Source organism: Eulemur rufifrons, chromosome 9 (genome assembly GCF_041146395.1).
Source record: "Eulemur rufifrons isolate Redbay chromosome 9, OSU_ERuf_1, whole genome shotgun sequence".
Classification (NCBI taxonomy): domain Eukaryota; kingdom Metazoa; phylum Chordata; class Mammalia; order Primates; family Lemuridae; genus Eulemur; species Eulemur rufifrons.
The window spans coordinates 40,018,594-40,040,975 of record NC_090991.1 but is presented as its reverse complement, the minus strand read 5'-3'; the positions used below and the strand labels follow the sequence as shown (position 1 = coordinate 40,040,975).

At 36.9% G+C, this 22,382-nt stretch overlaps 1 protein-coding gene and 1 pseudogene across 6 annotated transcripts in view; one reads left to right on the top strand and one right to left on the bottom strand.

Annotated features, from left to right (window-relative positions):
- The window catches only part of GPATCH8 (G-patch domain containing 8), a 96,189-nt gene that overhangs the window by 63,778 nt on the left and 10,029 nt on the right, over positions 1 to 22,382 (top strand). For all 6 annotated transcript variants that reach the window (XM_069482706.1, XM_069482709.1, XM_069482705.1 and 3 more), the window contains 2 exons: positions 6,019 to 6,162; positions 21,999 to 22,129. In XM_069482706.1, coding sequence (XP_069338807.1) covers positions 6,019 to 6,162; positions 21,999 to 22,129 — 275 coding nt within the window. The remainder of the gene's footprint in view (positions 1 to 6,018; positions 6,163 to 21,998; positions 22,130 to 22,382) is intronic.
- On the bottom strand, positions 1,327 to 1,782 carry LOC138391971 (cytochrome c, somatic pseudogene; annotated as a pseudogene).

Genomic DNA, 22,382 nt, shown 5'->3' with positions numbered 1-22,382 from the left:
TCATAGCTTACTGTAATCTCAAACTCCTGGGCTCAAGTGATCCTTCTGCCTCAACCTCCTGAGTAGCTGGGACTACAGGCACGGGCCACCACACCTGGCTAATTTATTTTTTTTTTGTAACGTCAGGGTCTCACTATATTGCTCAGGCCGGTCTCCAACTCCTGGCCTCAAGTAATCCTCCCACCTTGGCCTCCCAAAGTGCTGGGATTACAGGCATGAGCCACCCCACCCAGCCTAAGACTGACCTTTTTAGGACAGTCAACTGAAAGGAGCTGCTCATTGTGAAAGTTACGTATCTACTCTGCTCTAAAGTCTGGCAAGTAATCATTTAGCATTCCTCTCCCTCTTCTCATCCTTCTGTGCTACCTTAATATGTATATACTCAACTTGCTTTGAAGTGTCTTTTTAAATTTTTATATTTTAATTTATTAATTCATGATCTGTGATTTTGTTTTTAATTATCTTAAGTTATGATCACATATAATTTTTAAATTTGTGTATATCTCCTCTACTTTAATCCTTCTAATGAGTTGGTAAAAGTACCATTACCAATCACACATATACAGAAGTTCTGCAGTTTTATGTGTTTCTGAAGAGCTGTTTAAAGGCAATCATAACTTAGTCTGACTTAGGTAGTAAAGAATTCAAAAGTTTAATTTGCTATTTCTTGTCACATTGACTTTTAAAAGGATTTAACCTTATAGATTGTCTATAAAATGTGGGAAGTGTTAAATATTCTTTATTTAATATTACACATAAACCACACTAAAATGCCTTTCAATAAATAAAAGGCAGCATTTTAGGAGACACAGGAAGATTATTAGATTGGCATACTGAAGACCAAAACTATATAAAGTAAACATTGCTACCTTATCTCCTCCAACTCTTGCCTTTAACAGGCTGATAAACACAAATTAAAAAACCAGTGAGTCTTGCTTGGTTCCAAGACAGTGAAGGGATTTCCCTAGTATTTAAATATATTCACATAACCAGTTATATAAATCTAAATATAAAACCAGTCTTCAACAGGTTTTGAAATGGCAGTTTACCATCTTTGGGAAAGTTGAACATTAGTACTTGATCCAATCATATCTTTAGAGGGAGGAAAGTAGTGATAGCATTTACTGAATTGGAATTACTATCAAAATTCAAAAAACCGAATTAACCACAAGCCAGTCTTACTTAAATCAGGACTGTCCAACAAAAATATTCTGTCACTCTTTCATGATCTGAATTCTGTTGTATGAGACCAGTTATATTATGGTACACATTTTAAAAAGTCATGAGATATTTCTGTTTTGTAATAAATAAGGCAATGGCCAATTATTACTCATTAGTGGCTTTTTTGAGATAAGCTATCAAGTCTGCCCTTTCTCCCTTCTTCTTAGTGCCAGTGAAGATCATTTTTGTTCCAGGGATGTACTTCTTGGGTTTCTCCAAATACTCCATCAGTGTATCCTCTCCCCAGGTGATGCCTTTGTTTTTATGGGCATCTATGTAAGAGAATCCAGTGGCCTGACCTGTCTTCCACCCAAAGACACCATGGAGCTTTGGCTCAGTCTTGTGCTTGCCTCCCTTTTCCACAGTGTGGCACTGGGCACACTTCTGAACAAAAATCTTCTTGCCTTTCTCAACATCACCAATATTTAATTCTCTCTTTTGTTGGTGACGGTACAAAGGTTCCCAGTCAGAAGCTGGATGTCCCGCTCTCTGATATTTTAATTTTTTTAAGAGACAGGGTCTTGCTGTGTCACTCAGGCTGGAGTGCAGTGGCGTGATCATAGCTCACTGCAATGTGGTGTCTTTTGATATCTAGTTTTTTTTCATTTGTTTATAGAGACAGGGTTTCACACCATCGCCCAGACTAGTGTGCAGTGGTGTGATCACAGCTCACTGCAACCTTGAATTTCTGTGCTTAAGCATCCTGCTGCCTCAGCCTCCCACATCGTTAGGACTTATAGGTGTGCACCACCATGCCTGGCTAATATTTTTATTTTTTGTAGAGATGAGGTCTCCTATATTGCCCTGGCTGGTCTCGAATTCCTGGCCTTAAGCTATCCTCCCACCTCAGTCTCCCGAAGTGCTGGAATTACAGGCGTGAGCCACTGAGCCCAGCCTGATATCTAGTTTTTAAATGGAACTGCTGAGGCAAATCGGACTGCCTGTTGAGTCAATCCCACAGTTTTGAATCTCGTTAAGATCAACAGGTAACCAACATATCTGTGGGTTGGATTTCTAAGCAGTACAGTTTATTTGAGGAATGACCTTATAATATTTAACTCCATGACTGACCACAGTCTCAAGTAATGCTTTTTGCCTTAAAGTCGAAAAACTGGAAATAATAGCACAGGCTGAGCATCCTTTATCCAAAATGCTTGGGACTAGAAGTGTTCTGGTTTTCGGAGCTTGGAAAATTTGCATTATACTTACCAGTTCAGCATCCCTAATCCAAAACGTCCAAAATCTGAAATGCTCCAGTAAGTATTTTCTTTGAACATCATGTCAGTGCTCAAAAAGTCTTGGATTTTGGAGCATTTTAGATTTTGGATTTTCAGATTAGGGGTGCTCAACCTCTTCTTATTAGTACTTGCCTGGCATATCTTTTTCCATTCTGTATCTCTCATCTTTCCAATTCGTCATGTTTTAGGCAGCATGTAGTTGGACTTTGTTTTTCTGACAGTTTTTTAGTACATTTATATTTCTTGTGATTACTCATAAATGTGTTCTACCATCTTTTTACTTTCTACTTTCCTGAACTATGTGTCTTTATGGTCCCATCTTACCTTTATGAAATTGAAGTTTTCTTATTCTTTCCTTCTTTACTACCTCTGATCTTCTAATAATTACTCTTGAAATTTTAATATAAGTTATGCTTAATTTAACAAAGTCTAAAGTTAATTCCATCCCAACCAGTAGAAGGATTCTAGAACACTTTCAACTTCAAACAACCTCTCCTGTTACATTTGCTATGTTAGCTACCATTTTGCTTTTATCCCTTTTTTGTCCTGCAAACTAGAAGTTATAGTTTTGCTACTGTTATATTATTACTATTAATCTATATATTTATTAATTTCATTGCTTATCATTTACTTTTAGTATTTCAGACCTTTTTTCTGGCATCAGTTTTCTTCTTCCCTAAAGTGCATCCTTAAAACAGTGTGACTTTCAAGTCCACAGTAAGAAACACGTTTAATATTGCAACCACATACACATACCTGAAACAACAGTTTTGCAAAACAATATTTACCCTTATGTGCAATAAACTATTTTTCTGTTCTTGTTTTTTCTCTTTTTTTATGCCTGTTACAATCTACTAAATTGATGCCATGACCTACTAGTGGGTCACAATCTATGGTTTCAAAAATAGTGCTTTAGAAGATTTTTTAAATATTTATTTTTTAGAGACAGAGTCTCACTCTGCCACCCAGGCTTGCATGCAGTGGTGCAATCATAGCTTACTGCAGTTTGGAACTCCTGGGCTCAAGTGATCCTCCTGCCTTAGCGTCTCGACTAGCTGGGACTACGGATACGTGCCACCGCACCTAGCTTGCTTTTGGTTTTTTTTTCTTTTTTCTTTTTTTTTTTTTTCTTTTTTTGAGACAGAGTCTCACTCTGTTGCCCCAGGTGGAGTGCAGTAGGGTCATCATAACTCGCTCACTGCAATCTCAAACTCCTGGGGAAAGCAATCCTGCCATAGCCTCCCAAGTACCTGGGGCTACAGGTGTGCACCACAACTGACATCTGGCTAATTTTTCTGTTTTTAGTAGAGATGGGGTCTTGCTCTTGCTCAGACTGGTCTCGAACTCCTGAGCTCAAGCAATCCTCCCACTTTGGCCTCCCAAAGTGCTAGGATTACAGGCGTGAGCCACCTCGCCTGGCCACATTTTTTTTTTTTTTTAAATAGAGATGGGGTCTTGCTATGTTGCCCAAGCTGGTCTTAAACTCCTGGGCTCAAGCAATTCTCCCAGGTCTCTGGGATTACAGGCATGAAACACCATGCCCAGCAGAAGTTTCTTTTTTATTAATCTGTGTAGTAAACTTTATCTGAAATGCCTTTGTTTCATCAATTCTGAAAAGTATTTTCATTTGGTATGTAAGTAAATATGTATTTTCTTTTAGCACACTGCAGATATTATTGCACTGTAGTTTCTATTGTTGCTTTTGAATCTGCTGTCAGTCTGATTGTAGGTGATATTTGTTTTTTTCTGGGTAGTTTTACGATTTTGTTAACTTTGGTCCCTTGCAGTTTCACCAGAGTATGTTTAGGTGTGTATTTTGTTTTATTTAGCTTGCTTGTTATACTTTGCACTTCTTGTGTCTGTGGAATCTTGTCTTTCATTGGTTTGGAAAAACCTCAACCTTTTTATCTTCAAATATTTTTCTCTCATCTTTGCTTCATTCTGTGTTTCTAGGATTTCAGTTGTATATGTACTATTCTATTTTCCATGGCTCTTAACCTCATTTTCATTATTATCTGTTTCCTCGTCTCTGTGCTACAATCTGAGTAATTTATTTTAATCTGTCTTCTAGTTTACATCTGTTTTTGGAAAAAATTGAGATATATTTTACATACCATAAAATTCAATTCAGTGCGTTTTTGTATATTCCACAAGACTGTGCAACTATTCCTATGACCTGATTCCAGAATATTTTTATCACCTTATTACATCTCTTGAGCTGTATCTAATCTGTTTTAGGGGTTTTTGTTTGGGTGGGGGTTATTTTTTTACAATTATGTTTTTAAGTTGTAAAAGTCTCATTTGTTTCTTTCTGCAGTTTGCCTCATTTTTTATAGTGTTTTAGGCTTGCTCATTGTTGTAATTCCACTTTAAATAATTTATAGTTGCTTTGTATTCTATGACAGACTATATTTGAGATCTTGGGGGGCTAAATTTGTTGCTTATTTGTTCTGACTCTCAGAAGATAAATCTTATGATAGATTTATTTCCTATGTCTATGGTGATACTTGATTGTAATTCCTGGTTAAACTTAATCTAGGAAAATTTTTAGGGACAAAATTGAGGATGCTTTCTGAGAGGATTTTTGGATCCCTCTGCCAAGACACAGCTCCTAGGATCTCTTCAGCCCACTTCCTTCCATGTTCTTTTGTTTAATGACAGATCTCAGGTTTAGCTCTCCACCTTGCTCAAACCCCGAGCCCCAGTTTTACCCATATGTCCTAAGGAGAGCACTTTCCCTTTGGAGCTCTGATTTCAGTTTCAGACCCAGATCATAGCTTAGTTTTGTTTTATTTTGTTTTTCTCTTCTCCTCTCTTGTCGCCCCTCTTGGGGATTTTCTTACTTCCTGTAGTTCTGGCAATACAATAAAAATTGTTTTAGGCCGGGCGCGGTGGCTCACGCCTGTAATCCTAGCACTCTGGGAGGCCGAGGCGGGTGGATTGCTCAAGGTCAGGAGTTCGAGACCAGCCTGAGCGAGACCCCGTCTCTACTAAAAATAGAAAGACATTATATGGACAACTAAAAATCTATATAGAAAAAATTAGCCGGGCATAGTGGCGCATGCCTGTAGTCCCAGCTACTCGGGAGGCTGAGGCAGTAGGATCGCTTAAGCCGAGGAGTCTGAGGTTGCTGTGAGCTAAGCTGACGCCACGGCACTCACTCTAGCCTGGGCAACAAAGTGAGACTCTGTCTCAACAAAAAAAAAAAAAAAAAAAAAATTGTTTTATTGAATGTGGTTGGTTTTTAGCCAAGGGTAGGAGATGGGGATGCTAGAGTATCTAGTCTACCATATTGCCAAAAGTGAAGGAAAATTAAACTCTTATAAACATTTATTTACTTGAAGCCAACTGTTAGTACACCCATACACATATTACCCCACCAAATTGTCATTTGTGTTTCATCCAGCTTTGGTTGGTACCACTAAATTTTATGAAAAGCCCTTTTTTCTCTTCTCAGGTAGACTGGTTTTGTTTTGTTTTGTTTTGTTTTTTAATAACATTCAGTTAAAATTCTACTAAGTTCATTTTTTTGTTTGTTTGTATTTTGTGGTTCTTACAGGATTATGTTGACAAAGAGAAGGCAATTGCCAAAGCCTTGGAAGACCTCAGAGCCAACTTTTACTGTGAACTGTGTGATAAGCAATATCAGAAACATCAGGAATTTGACAACCATATCAACTCCTATGATCATGCACACAAGCAGGTAAGGAATAGTTACTTGCTAACAAAGAAAAAGATACTTTATTGTTAAGTGTTGAATTTTATGAGTGTACCCAAAAAAGCTTGTGTCTGCTGATCTTTATCCGAGATCATATGAAATACTTGATTTTTTTCCAGTGGCAGAAGTCCTGATAATAGACACCTCCTGTCTTTCCCCGCACTATTTAACGCATTAACTGCCATGTGAGTTGTATTTAACTCAAGCTAGTTTTGAGCCGGGGGCCTCATGAAGCAAAACCTGTGCAAAACCCTGCAGTTGGTTCATGAAAATCTTACTTCTTGATGTTTTTATTGTTACAATTAATATTCACAATTTAATTCTAAAAACGTAGATTAAATGAATAGAAGTCAATCAGTTTCGTTTTTCTATTTGTGCTTACCTTTAAATTACACTTAAGCCTGATGAGTCAAGGGAAACACTTTACCCTTATGAACTATTTTTCAAGCCTTCACATTACTTTTTACATTACTAATTTTCAAGTTTTTATATCTTTTTTTATCAAAAAACACAAAAAACAATAAAAAATAACAAATTTTTCATTAAATTAGAAAGGATCGTTTTGTCTTCAAAGTTTTTATTCTGTTTTCCTAATAAACACCATGGCCCCAAGGAAAAAATTTTGGTTTCTAGTGTCCGCAGTCAATGTGTTAAAGCAGAATGAAGAATTGTGTTTTATAAATCTTATATTGTGTTTTTGACTATGAGTGATTTCTAAACTTTAATTTGGTAATTCAGCTGAGAATCATTGGGAGCTTTATTTCCATTTCTTCCCTTTTCTGGACATGTTAAAACTTTGAAGAGTTATCCCAGACTGTGGCCTTTTTCAACTTCTGTATGAAAGAGTTCATGTTTATTGGCTACTATTTCCGATCAGGAAGTCATTTTGTTATTTGATATACCTTGGAAGGTAGATAAATCTTGAGAAAGAAAATAAAATTAGATGCTATCTTGACTTTAACATAAAACTCTGATGCTGCATGTTGAAGAGCTGAGAAATGAATTATACTTTCTTTATAGTCTTTTTTTTTTCCTGTTGTTTTAGAGAAGAAATTTGTACCTAACTAGTTACTGTATATGAAAGATGGCAGTAATTCCCCTGGGAGATTTTAATGGAGGGCGGGGGGAATGAATCATTAGGTCTATAGGACAGTTGTGGCTTATTAAAGAATTTCGAGCCATTCGATCTTGGGTGACTTTCACATTATTTGCTAGGTCTTGGGGAGGGTATAATAGCTGCATTTGTTAAACTTGGAAAATTTATGGGCATTGTTGGAATGATATTTCTTAAGCTGGACCTGTTAAACCAAGATTTTTTTTTTTATCCTTCATCTTCCAACCAACCGTAAGATTTCAGTGCACAGGTAAAAGGCGATCTTTAACCAAGTTTTGCTCATACTAGAATAAGTAGAGTCTATAGGCTGGTGTGGTATTATACTTTTTTGCAATAATCTCTTCCACATTTAACCACACCTAACCAATTTAAGATTCTTCCACTGTGATAGCATTGTATTCAAGACAGCTTTTCAACTTATTACACACCTCTGGATGTTGTTTTAAAATATTGTAAGCTCCGCTTGATTCAAAGAAGAGAAATTTAGAGAGCATATATATGGACGAGGTATATTGGCTGCTTCCTCACTCTTTCAAAGAATCATCGTTCAAAAAAGGAAAATGCAACAGTGATTACTGCTTATCCAGGAACTTTTCCATTTTTTCAATGCTCATTTTTATGAAATTAATAACAAAGACATTTAGCATCTTAAGTACAAACCAACATTTTTGGGCTCTTCAGAATTTCTTCAATTAAGAAATGTCTGTGGGCCGGGCGCGGTGGCTCACGCCTGTAATCCTAGCACTCTGGGAGGCCGAGGTGGGCGGATCGTTTGAGCTCAGGAGTTCGAGACCAGCCTGAGCAAGAGCGAGACCCCATCTCTACTAAAAATAGAAAGAAATTATATGGACAGCTAAAAATATATATAGAAAAAATTAGCCGGGCATGGTGGTGCATGCCTGTAGTCCCAGCTACTCGGGAGGCTGAGACAGGAGGATCGCTCGAGCTCAGGAGTTTGAGGTTGCTGTGAACTAGGCTGATGCCACGGCACTCACTCTAGCCTGGGCAACAGAGTGAGACTCTGTCTCAAAAAAAAAAAAAAAGAAAGAAAGAAATGTCTGTGATGTATTAAAAGACCCCAGAAAATACTTTAGGCACAAAAAGGACATTTAGAAAGGTCTTTTGAGTAAAGTCTCAACTAGAAAAAAGAAAACTATACCAAGAAAAGTAAACCAGAATAATGGGCCAGGCGAGGTGGATCATGCATCTCTAAAAATAAAAAATAAAAAAGAAACTTTTTTTTAATTAGCTGACCACAATGTTGTGCACCTGTAGTCCCCAGCTACTTGAGAGGCTAAGACAGGAGGATCACTTGAGCCCAGGAGTTCAAGGCTAAAGTGAGCTCTGATCACGCCACTGCGTTGCAGCCTGAATGACAGAGAAAGACCTTAACTCTAAAAACAAAAACAACTTGAATAATGTATAGAATTGCCTTTTTTTTTTTTAAGGTACTTGTACCTAAAATGTAAGACTTGCTTTTTTCTTTTCTTTTCTTTTCTTTTTTTTTTTTTTTTCTTTCCTCAAACATAAGGAAACAAAGGACTTGCTTTTTAAGGGAAAAAAATTCTATCAAAGCAAAACAGATTTACAAATTAAATCTGAAGAAAAAGTACAGAACTAATATAATTCACATTGGCAACATCAATTTAATGTGATATATGATGTTTTAGTGATTTTGCTCTCAGTGTGAGTGGAGCAGAAATTGTTACAGCTGTTGGTTCATTTGAATTTGACACGTTTATTCTCCCACACACCTTATATTGACTCGGTTCTCTCACTGCTTTTCTCTATTGCAGTGGTTCTCAACCTGGGGAAATTTTGTGCCCCAGGGCACACTTGGCAATGTCAGCAGACATTTTTGGTTGTGACAACTAGGGGATGATGCTACTGGCATCTAGTGGGTAGAGGCCAGAGGTGTTGCTAACCATCCTGCAATGTACAGGAAAGCCCCTCAAAACAGAGAGGAAAAATGGCAAATTGCAGTAGTGCTGAGGGTTGGCGTGGTGGCTCATGCTTGTAATCCTAGCACTTTGGGAGGCCAAGGTGGGAGGATCACTTGAGGCCAGGAGTTTGAGACCAGCCTAGGCAGTAATGAGACCCCAGCTGTACAAAAAACGAGAAAAATTAATTGGGTGTGGTGGCACACGCCTCTAGTTAGTCCCAGCTACTCGGGAGGCTGAGGCAGGAAGATCGTGTGAGCCCAGGGGTTTGAGGTTGTAGTGAGCTGTGATGCCGCTGTACTCTAGTCTGGGCAACAGAGCAAGACCCTGTCTCAAAACAAACAAACAAACAAACAAAATAATTAAATAAATACAGGTTGAAAAATCCTGTTCTATTTGAACTACTGAAAAACTTTTAAATGTATGCGATATTGTGATATCATTTGGCCTTTGCTTAGCAAAAACAAATTATTATCATTTTATGTCCCCAGTTATGTTGTAAACATTTATAAAGTGCTCATCTAGATTATTAAGAATATTCAACTATTACTCTTTTTGAGATTATCATCAAAATAAAAATACAAAATTAAGGATTTCTTGTAGAGAACTCAAGGACTACCTATCCACTAATATAGGATATGTCTGTGATCCCTGGTCTGGGAAAAATCTTTAGATGGTATGATTAAGGAATGCATGTGAGTTTATTTCTTCACTTAATCCAAAGGTCATATTAGTTATTAAAAAAAAAAAAAAAGAACAGATATAGACCAGGTGCAGTGGCTCACACCTATAATCCTAGCACTCTGGGAGGCCAAGGCAAGAGGATTGCTTGAGCTCTGGAATTCGAGACCAGCCTGAGCAAGAGTGAAACCCAGTCTCTACAAAAAAATAGAAAAATTAGCTGGGCATAGTGATGCACACCTGTAGTCCCAGATCTCAGGACACTGAGGCAGAAGGATGGCTTGAGCCCAGGAGTTTGAGATTACAGTGAGCTATGATGATGCCACTGCACTCTAGCCCAAGTAACAAAGCAAGACCCTGCTTCAGAAAAAAAAGAAAAAGAACAGATGTAGTATGAGCTTGTTTTTTGTTTTGTTTTTGGTGGAGTGTTCTTCATTTTGTTGAAATGTAGGCTTTTTCACCTTTCTTTGTACTGCAAATGGTAAAATCTTTAAAAAGAATGTTATGAATATATAAATAAATAAAAACACAGTACTAAAATTTTTTAGATTTCAACTCTTCCCTGCATTTAGAATTTCTAAGGAACCTTTAATTGACCTTGGTACAAAACAGTTAAATAACCCCTAACAGGAGGAAGGGCAAATTTTTCATTCCTCTTTGATGGACATGAGTTTACCATACAAACGGAGCTACCATTTTTCCAAATTTATGCTCTAAAATCATAAAGACACCCTGTCTTGTCTTCCAGGAAGGCACACAGGATTATTATGAATCTGAGATAATAGGTAAGTACTTTCAATCCCATGTTAGTAATCCCTAGTTTGCGTCTTCCATCAAATTTTCACCATTAAAATTTTTTAGAGAAATAATTGATAGTGGTAAACTACTAGTAGAGGCAGGATCCTAAACATACCCTTACCTTTATTAAGCACAAATAATCTCTCAAAAAGGAGTTCCATGGTCACTCATTCATGGTGATGTTTTTGGAGGGGCAGGGAATGTTATATGCCTCTCCCTATAAATTTTCTAAGATTTTATGAAGAATCATTAACACAAAAATATTACAGCCCAACTTAATCTTCAAAGTTGTAAAAGCTAACTGGACGTTTTGGCTCTTTTTAGTACTTTAACCCTAGTTTTCAGGTGATCAATTTTAATACATTTTGAAATTTCCAAGAGTAGGCCTTTCTGTTTCTGGAGAGATAACCCAATATATGATTCCATTTTATATAAATTAGTTCTGATGTGCCTGACGTGCCTAAGTGCTCAATAAACATTAGCACTGGTCATCAGCTACTTTTGTTGGCTTAGTATAAGTTACTGTTAACTCTGAAACTAAAGATTTTTTTATCCCTACCTCTTGCCTCTTTAATTATTTTGCATGCCTTTTTTTAAAAACTTGTCTTCGAGTGGATATGACAGTGGATATCATTTTCTTTAGCTTTTCAGGGGCTTAAAATTCAAAGTCCAAAGAATATTCTCTTTCCCAGAAGTAAATCTGTAGCAGCACATTAACAGTCAATGCCTTATTTTAACACTTTTTTTTTTTTTTTTTTTTTTTTTTTTGGCTTCTTTCTTGGTACCTCTTCTGTTTGTGCCACTAAGGGTCCTTCTAGTAAATAAACAAGAGATCACAAATTGTCTCACAGATATATCTGGCCTTCATGGTGTTAGTTTTTCCCTCTTTTATTTCAATTGGTTCCCAGTTTTTTTAAATGAGAGTTTACATAATTTAGGCTGTGGCTTGTCTTGAAACATTGAAATATCTGATGACATTGGGCCTACATTTCAACATGATCGACTGGAGATGAATAGTTGCTGTCTCTTTGCTCATTCTCCAACTAGCTGTGGTCTCTGCTTCATCTTTTCTCTTGTACCAATCTGGGCAACTCATTATGATGCCTGCTTGAACGCCTCTAAACATGTGAATTTATGACTCAGGCCTAGACCTTTCCATCCTTCCCACACAGATTCCCATGGGTTCTGACTGACACTGGGGAAGTAGCACATTGAAAACTTGCCTTCTTACCGTTAGTGTTGGGACCAACCTCCTTGCAATTTCAATCTCTGGTAGTCTGATCCAGTTATCAAAATCTGGTACAATAAAGCAGCTTCAGAAATTCCCTTAATTTGTAGAAGGAATCGGTATCTTAGTCAAAGGAAAGAATACTTTCAGCCTCCCTCTTCTTCCTACTAAAATAGCCTTAGTATGAAAACTCCTGTACTTTTTACATTTTCTGAAAAGACTGAAGGCTTTAATACCAAGTTCTGTTTCAGCTGTTAATAAAAGTAGTAGTTTCCTAAGCTTTAAATAGCTGAACTAAAACAGATGAAGCCTGTAGCATCCACCAGTGACTTCTCTATTCTAAATTGTACAGAATAGAATCTATTAATATACGATTTAGTTAACTTCGACTAAACTGTTGCAACTGCATTTTGACAGCATTACTACTCAGTTGACTATTTCAGTACTCAGTAGTGTATATTACCAAGGGACAGAAATATTAAGAGTTTTCCTCATTCAAAAATGAAACAGGTTCTGAATTGAAGTATTTTCTGAGAATTTTCTTGGTGATGGAAGAAATAATCATTTTTCAACTTCACAGGACTTCATTGAATTTTGGAGTGGTCACTTTCCGTTTGAATTTTCACTGTTTACTGATTGGATTTTTGGCTCTCAAGATGTTTTACAGCATTTGATCCTCTATATGTTTGATACATATAGCATCAAGACAGTAAGCACATTAAAACCAATTGGACCTCTGCTAAGCCAATGCAGATTTGAAGAAATGCAGACTGGGTTCCTTTTTCAGTACTGCTTTGACATTCCATATAAAACAGGCAAGGTGGAAAAAGATAATTCTAGGGCTAAAATAAAAAGAAAATTACATTTCTACGAAGTGAAACCACCAAGATCAGATACCCATGAAGATATTCCATAGGTACTCTATGTTTTGAATATTTACAAAATGTTTATCCTTAGAAAACTAAAAAAAATTGGCAAAGATATAAAATTCATTTGGGAATCATAAAGTACTTACAAATCCTAGAGCTTCATAAATGTTAAACAGTACAGTTCACTTCTGAAGAGATTATGTTTTGAAAAGCAAAAGAAGTGTGAAGAGAGAAATGCATCTCAGAACTTGGGCATATTGTAGTTTTATTCAATAACCTTTAGTAGAGAGGTGAAAATGTTAGATTCAGTGGTGCTTTGTTACCACTATGGATGCCGTTTTCTTTGGAACTGCTTTAACAAGAGATGCGATATCATTTGGCCTGTCTTCCAAAAATTGAACATGTTTTCCACTCTTTTACCTGTTAAAACTTAGGTACTTGCCCCTCTCCTTCCCCTCCTCCCCGCCCCCGCTTGTGTTGTGAATAGACTTGTTCTTACACCCAGCAATCACAACCTAGTTAACTTGGGAAAAATCTGTGTTCTCAGGGGAGCTGTCTGCTTTTGTGAGTATGGGTAACCTTAAACAGACTCTTCAGGAGCTAATGTTACAGGTTAACGAGGCATTTTCTTACTATGTATTTCTAGCAGTTCATCTTGGCATACAATCCAATGTGCGAATAAAAATGATTCTACCTTATTCGTGTTCTGCAGTTTCAACCTTTCTGCCCCTTTACACTTAAATTGATCATGGTGATGCCTTGTGGTGGAGATTCTGGGATGAGGCTGTGTGTTCCATTGTAGTCTGAAAGGTTAAAGTAACCTAAATAATAAGTTTGAGAATGACAGTGCTGTAAAGAGAGCTCCAGACTGGAGTTCTGCTGTTGCATTTGCTTTGGGCCTAAGCAACTCTTATGAATTATAGTCTTTCAAATTTTACACAAAGGGTAAATCTTTGTCTCCAGATATGATCTAGAGGGCTATATAGACACAGGTTGAGCATCCCAAATCAAAAAATCCAAAATCTGAAATGGTCCAGTCCAAAAGATTTTGAGCACCAACATTACACTCAAAGGAAATGCTCACTGGACTATTTTAGATTTTCAGATTTGGGATTCTCAGCGATAAGTGTACAATGAAAATATTCCAAAATCTGAAAGTCCAAATCCAAAACACTTCTAGTCCCAAGTATTTCAGATAAGGGATACTCAACCAGTATATTTATTTATTTATTTATTTCAAATTACAGTTTTATATTTATTAAACTTAAATACTTTGGGTCAAAAAAAATCAAAGCAGCCCACCACGTGTTCCATATCTTTTTTTTTTTTTTTTGATATTTCATAATCTTGATTGTGGTGATGTCAACCAGTATATTTAAAACTCATTATCTTCCATCCCAGCAAGATAATGAGACTTCTTCTCTACAAGATATAAAAAAAAAAATTAGCCAGTCATGGTGGCATGAGCCTGTAGTCCCAGCTACTTGGCAGGCTGAGGCAGGAGGATCCCCTGAGCACAGGCATTTGAGGTTACAGAGAGCTATGATCATGCTACTGCATTCCAGCCTGGGCAACAGAGCAAGACTCTGTCTCAAAAAAAAAAAAAAAAACGCTCTATCAACAAAACCACAATATTATACCATTTTACACCCACTAGGGTAGCTAAAATAAAAAAGATACAATAAGTGTTTGAGGGGAATATAGAGAAATTGCAACCCTCCTATATTACTAATAAGATAGTGAGATAGTGCAGCCCTTCTGGAAAACAATAGAGTTACCATATGACCAATATATACCCAAAAGAAATGAAAACATACATATGTTCACACAAAAACATGTATAAAAATATTTATAGCAGCATTATTCAACATAGCCAAAAAGTGGAAAGAACCCAAATGTCTATCAAGTGATAAATGGAGAAAATGTGGTATATCCAGACAATGGAATAATATTCAATAAAAAGGAAAGACTTGCTAGTATATATAACATGCATGAACCTCGGAAATATACAAAGTCAAAGAAGTGAGTCACAAAAGATCCCATATTGTATGATTTCATTTATATAAAAAGTCTACAATAAACGAATATATAGAGACACAAAGCAGATTAGTGGTTTCTTGGGGCTAGGCAGAGGGGGAATGAAGAGTAGCTACTTATAAGTATGGAGTTTCTTTTGGGGGTGATGAAAATGTACCAAAGTTAGTAGTGATGGTTACACAATTCTAAGAATGTACTAAAACCTACTAAATTGGACACTTTAAATGCATGAATTTTAGGGTATATAAATTATATCTCAAAGTTATTTTTAAAGTCTCATCCAGCTTAAATTTTCATGGTGATGGTTGTGCAAATATATACTACATATACATATGTGTGTATGTATATTCATTTATACATCTATATACATATATATATAAATACCTTGAACCAGGAATACCTGGTGCTATTAAAAAATATACCATACTTGTAAGGCTTGCTGAGTTCTTGAGCATAGTAAAGCAAGTATTACCTTGTAATTTTTTGACTAATTAATTTTATATCCACCTAATGATATTATTAGTCATTATGTTGCAAGATAACTGGGCATTAATGGTAAGTATTGTCATAAAGAGTGCTACTCTTACCCAGCAAAAAGAATTTGTATTTTCTTTTTCTCTCATTTTTTCAATATCTGTAATTGGCATTAGTATTTAGTTTTCTCTGTTACCAAATATTTGGTTTTCTCTGTTACTGAAAAAAAAATTAATTTTTATCACTTACTGATAAGCACATGCTAAAAGAAAGAATTACATCTGATGGCCAGTAATTTGGATTTCCCTAACCGTTCATATATAATCTTCCTTCCCTGGGTAGTTTAATGCTGGACTTTCTATGTTCTCTGCTGGTCCTTTTCTTCCCTCATCACATGGTGATGTCCTGGATGGCCTTATCTGGAAGTATCCAACATTGAGACATGAATCAGGGTGACCTGGCCATCAACAACTACAGCATGATTATTTCAGTTTGGGAGGGGAGAGAAGACCCACATTAATATTTTGTTATGAAAGGAAGGCAAAAAACATTGAAGAAAGGAGGCTGTGGTTTTGGTATGCAGGATTGTTGACAATAGAGGAAAAGGAATGGTTGAGGTTCAAAGAAGACCAGGTTATCCTTAGCCAGAAATAAAGGTCAGGGTACAAACAACCACCCCTTCTTTATTTCCCAGCTCTGTTCATAACCAACAAATAATGCATAAAAGTGTATAAATGCTTGTTTGTTCTCCCAACAACTCATTTTAAAACCGATACCAGTTTGATAGAGTATCTGTCTCTTTTGTGCGATAAACAGCAATGTGTGCATTGCAGAGTTAGTTACAAAGGAAGACTAAGTCTTGGTCCCTGTTTGGGAGAGTGGAATTGCTATCTGGTGAGAGAAAGAAACCATGGATAATATTTTGACTCTAAAGACAAAATCAGGTTTTCTCTTCAGAGCAGAGTAAATATAGAGCGTAGGATTTTTAGTAGCAATAGGAAATACTCTGCCTTAAATTCTGCCCATTTTCTGATGCCTAAAATTCCTTTTGACGTGGAAACATTGTTTATTCTTTAAATTTAAATAATAGATTTGAAATACTTGAGAAAGATAATCAGACTTATTCCTTATATTCAATCAAATATAAATATAAACTCCTAGTATCAAATTCTGTTATTGATAGAAAGGCATAGCACGAAAAGACACAAAAAAGATTTTATAGACTCACACCCTTATTATTTTTTGTTGTTAGGAAAAACTGTGTGCGGAAGTATCTGTCTTATTCATTCCCAACTCAAACACAGTTTAGCACAAACACAGTTGCTCTTTACTATTGACAGGGCAGTAACTGTCTTAAAAGTTCTAACCAGTGTAGGAAGAAGCCATATTTCTTGAGGACCATTTAAAGGATGATCCTTCTACAAAGCTTGATTGTCACAGTTCCCTTTTTTTAGCAGACACTGTGAGGCAAAATGTTTCAGCTTATGAAGTTAGCATTAAAAGAGAAGTAAGTAGCTATTTGGATGAACCTTTTCTGCAGATTTATTAACCATATTCAGATTTACCCAATTCATATTACCTTGGCTTAATCTGTTCAGAGTTAGTAGAGCAGAAGTTTGTGTCCAGAGTAAAACATTTTTTTGCATCATAATGCTGTTTAAGCTTTTTTTTTCTTTTTTAGAACCAGAACATCAGTTCCATTTGAGGCGGTCTTTAATGTGGATCCTTAACTGGATCATTTGTTAAGGTCTTCCCTCTCTACTGATCTTTTGCAGAGTTTATTGGAAATCCAACCACTATGTGATTGGGGATCTGTGGGGAATGTTCCTTCGATTTGGTACCATGCCACAAATGTATGCTTTTTGGGGAAAATGCTATTGATTTTTCAGGAAAATAGGATCTTCACATCCTTTCATTTTGAGGTTCAGTCTCCTTTCCTTGAACCAAAATATTACCCAACTAAAAATAAGTCATGTGGCTCAAATTTTTGTTAATAAGCTTTAGTAGCTAATAAAATAATTTATTAGTAACTCTTCAGAAAGCATACTTTATCATTTTCAGAGATAAGGCCAAAATCATAGCTTTTGAGTCAGTTTAAAGGATTAATTAAACCCATTCAGATTAGACTGTGTCCCAGTCTGGTGTCTGTCTGACTTGAATTTTTGTGTATGATGTGGAATTTGCTCAGCCTTTGACAAGAGATTGATGACGTATCTGCCAGTTTTGGTATTATGTGAGTTCTGTCTCTCCTTTGGTAAGCAGCATGTTGCTCTTCTTTTCTCACCTGAAGAAGTTGTCTAAAGTTGTGTTCCTCTTTAGAATTTATGAGAAAAGTACAGGTACAATTCACAGAATTTCATATGGGCATTCAGTGGCAAATGAGCCAGACCTTGGTAGCCTTTAGGAGTAAAATAGGCAATTTTGGAAAACTCTGATTAGGGCCTTGTACCTTTATAAAAATTACTTTTTAGATAGGAAGTTGAGAAGTTTCTGGTCAGTATCTTTCTTGCCATTTGGCCCAATTCTGTGCAGAAGTAAGGGGTTTAAAATTTCAGGCTTTTTGTTTCTCTAAATAATGAGACTTCCTTACTATTTGAAAGTAATAGCTAAGAAGACCTTATTATATAACTTGAATATGTCCCTAGTGGAGATAAGAGAATATTTAATGTCAATTTTTCCTACAAATGGTAGAAAAATTTATTTGAGGAAAAATGAATAATCTAATGTTTAAACCAAATTATTCATTGGGCATTTACCAAATAGATATAGACTTCGTACTATTCCATGCACTGCAGGGTTGGTTATAAAGATAAGCCATAGAACCTGCCCCATACAAAGAGGAGGCAGGCTGGGCATGGTGGCTCACACCTATAATAGTAACACTCTGGGAGGCTGATGCAGGAGGATCGCTTGAGGTTAGGAGTTTGAGACCAGCCTGAGCAAGAGCGAGACCCTGTCTCTACTAAAAATAGAAACAATTAGCCGAGTGTGGTGGTACGCGCCTGTAGTCCCAGCTACTCAGGAGACTGAGGCAGGGGGATCACTTGAGCCCAGGAGTTTGAGGTTGCTGTGAGCTAGGCTGACGCCACAGCACTCTAGCCCAGGCAACAGAGCGAGACTCTGTCTCAGAAAACCAAACAAACAAAAAATAAAACAAAGGGGAGGCAGTATTGAAAAGTTGTGACTTATTAAATGCTTTTTTTATTTATTTTGACATTTAATTTTGCAAATCTGTTGATAGATAACCCCATTTTTCTAATGAGGGAAATGGAACTCAGGTGAAATCACTTAGCTAGTAATTAATGGATTTGAACCCAGGTCTTTATGACTTTGAAGCTTTACACAGACTGCCTTTCTTCTTTTTTTTTTTTCTTTTTTTTTTTTTTGAGACAGAGTCTGGCTCTCTTGCCCAGGGTAGAGTGCCATGGTGTCAGCTTAGCTCACAGCCACCTCAAACTCCTGGGCTCAAGCAGTCCTTCTGCCTCAGCCTCCCGAGTAGCTGGGACCACAGGCATACTCCACCATGCCCAGCTAATTTTTTCTATATATGTTTTTAGTTGTCCAGCTAATTTCTTTCTATTTTTAGTAGAGACGGGGTCTCACTCTTGCTCAGGCTGGTCTTGAGCTCCTCCTGACCTCTAGTGATCCTCTTGCCTCGGCCTCCCAGAGTGCTAGGATTACAGGCATGAGCCACCGCACCCGGCCCAGACTGCCTTTCTGAAAGACAGGAATAATTGGCCAGAGAGCAAAATATGATGGCTGCTAGATGAGTGCTATGACAAAGTTCTACTAGGGACAGTTCAGAAAGAACAATCCTGTCTCAAGAAGGGTCAGTAGAGACTTTGTGAGGGGAGTTTAGTTTGACCTTGAGTAGGCAGGAGAGACTTGGAGTTAGGCATTCATTCTAGGTAAGGGAAAATGTGAACCTTAAAACCCATGTCTTAGCCAGGCATGGTGATGCGCCTATAGTCCCACCTACTTGGGAGGCCAAAGCTGGAGGATCACTTGAGCCCAGGAGTTCTGGGCTGTAATTCACTATGCTGATCACATGTCCACACTAAGTTAGAGATCAGTATGATGGCCTCTGGGAGCAGGGAACTACCAGTTTGCCCTAAGAGGGGTCAACCAGCACAGGTCAGAAGCTAAGCAGGTCAGAGTCCCATGCTGATCAGTAGTGGGATTGTGCCTGTGAATAGCCACTACACTCCAGCCTGGGCGACATAGTGAGACCCCATCTCTTCAAAAACAAAAACCTATGTCTTGCCTTTTTTATCATCAGAATGTATGTATTCATCCAAGAGAAACCTCAGATATACGTATTAGGTTTGGGAGAGTTTGCTGAGCCCTGTCAATAGGTTGGGATTAAAATTCTGAGGTTCCCAATTCTATTCCTGAGATCCCAGACCTTACTATAAAGTTTGTAAAGGTGATGTGGGAGTTTGCTAAACTTTATAGAGTACTAGGATAGGTTTGCCAGAGGGAGCCTCCAATTGGATTTGTTTTATTGACGTCATCCCATTTTCTTCCATCTCTACCTCCAACTGTATATACCTGCGGTAGAAGTTTGAGGTAGGATGTCTTCAGGGTGATGTGGACATGGTCCTGTTCCTTCAGCTTCAAGGATGTACCAAGTAACTGCTGAATGATTGGAAAACCTAATCTCTGTCTGACTCAGCCTAGACACTCTAGACTTTGATAAAATGATTGCTCTTTTGGACAATGTCCTGTATGAAAAATGCCTCCTGAAAGTAATGAAGTATTTGTAAGAGGGGAGGAAATGACTAGGCCTGAGAGGACTTTCCAGGCTTATGAGGTGGCTAGAGAGAAGATGGCAGATATGAGAAAAACATATGTTCTATTTAAATCTTGGCTAGGAAGCCTATTAAATGGGGAAGAAAAAAGTAGTAGCTTTGTGGTCTAAAATATTTATATGATAGGCTGATGGGCTCTTTCTCTTTGCCCCATTCCCCTCAGAAGGAGAAAATTGGGATTGATATTTACTTAAAAGTAGTTGATCCTTCATCTTGAAGTGGTTTTATAAAAATCTTAATTGTGGGCAGCCAGGCTCAGTAACAGTTTTTCCAGCTTTGATTACTTGATCTTCCTTAAAATAAAGGTAAATGAAAACAAGACTAAATGCTTTTAGACTATAGTGGTCTTTTCCAAAGTTCTGTAATGATTTTTTTCCTGGAAAAGATATAAATAGTGTCATTTATTTAGGTGGGATTAGTGTGTCAGTCTGTGTGTATGTGCACATATATATGTTGTACAGGTGCTTCCCTCCTCCCCAGCCCTTTTATAGTTGACGGCTTTGTCCCTGATTGTTCAGTATAATAGTTTGCAGATTCACTAAGAGAGCTTGTGTAGTAATGCTTGCTTTATTTTTTTTCTCTTCTACTCTTGTTTTATTTTTTACTTTTTTTTCTTTGTGATGTGACATTTTCAGCTGATGTATTGAAAGCAAATCCTTCTAATTTGGGAGCCCAGATCACAAGAGTGAGTTTTTCTACTAGTGTCTTTAGCTGTATATCTTTTTTTGTGTGTGTCTTTCTACCCTTCCCCCTCCCAATCTAAAAAGATTCAAAACACATTTCATAAGTATTAGGTATGAAAATTCCTCTGTCTGTTGAACATCATGCCTTTCCACAAAGCAATGTCCACTTTATATTGGGTCAAATTCCTTTCCCCAGTGCTGTTGTAAAAGTATAGGCTAATGTGTATGTCTTGCTTTTGTTTTTGTTTTTTATATTACCTAATGTGTTGAAAATATATTTTAGTTCTGTCTTCATTGCAGATAGATGTGTCTGGACTCTTGTCACCAGTGTGTTATGGCACTGTTCTTTTTTGGTTGTTGTTTCTTTTGTTTTATTTTAAGGAAAATTATACAGTAGCTTCTGAGAATAAAAGACCCATTCTGTTAACTGGATTTTAAGTAATAAAATCTTTGACTTATCTCTGTTCTCCCTCCTCATCCCCTGGATATTCCTCTTAGGGCCATGAAGGAATGAAAAGCTACACATACTATTTTCAACAGGCTGACCAGGTGAAAGTGGTCAGACTGGTGAGCTCTGAACATGCTAGCAGTGGAAGACCTCTCTTGGGTTTGTTTAGTAGTTACAGGAAACCTGTGTTCATGCTGAAAAGAAATAATAACACCTTTTTATGGTGAAATAAAAGTATGCTTTCTACTTGTTACTTCTGATTCAAATACCAGCCCCCTCCACCCCCCCATGTAAGCTGTACATTGCTTTCTAAGATTTTATACCTGGGTAATTTTCTGTACTAGCCTAACCCCTTTCTGTTCTCCTGGCTTGTGTTATTACAATTTATCTCATGTTCTGTTTGTCTAGTTTTGCATCCTGGAAGAGCAAGTGATTAAATAGTCCTTTTTCTTTCCTCCCAGTGTTCTAAAATTTGCTTGTTGCTTTTGAAATCATTTTATTTTGCCTGATAAAGCAAACAATATGCTGTCCTAATTAGAAATGCAGATATTCCAAGTGTGTTATACCCAAAGTAATCAGCCATTGTGTTTTCAGTCACCATAAGAGAATATAATAATGTATTCTACACTAGTACTATAACCATGAGGGTTGAGGGTAAATATTCTATAGGCTTTGCTTTCAGATCCCCAAGTTACTGTAAATCACCCACCCTCTGTTCCTTTTTTTGTCTTAACTCAGAGATTAAAAGATCTCAAGCAGAGAGAGTTTGCTCGAAATGTCTCTTCAAGATCCCGCAAGGATGAGAAAAAACAGGAAAAAGCCCTTCGGCGACTCCATGAGTTGGCAGAGCAAAGAAAACAAGCTGAATGGTGAGGATATTTTCTTTCAGAGGGTTCTACAGAAAATTATTATCCATAAAATTTAAAATTATAAATATAAGATCATAATTTTAGATTTAAGAATTATAAACATTAATATTTAATTGACAAATAATCATACATATTCATGGGGTACATAGTGATGTTTAAATACATATATAGTGATCACATCAGGATAATTAGCATATTTATCATTTCTTTGTGTTGGAAACATTCACTGTCCTCTTTCTAGTTATTTGAAACT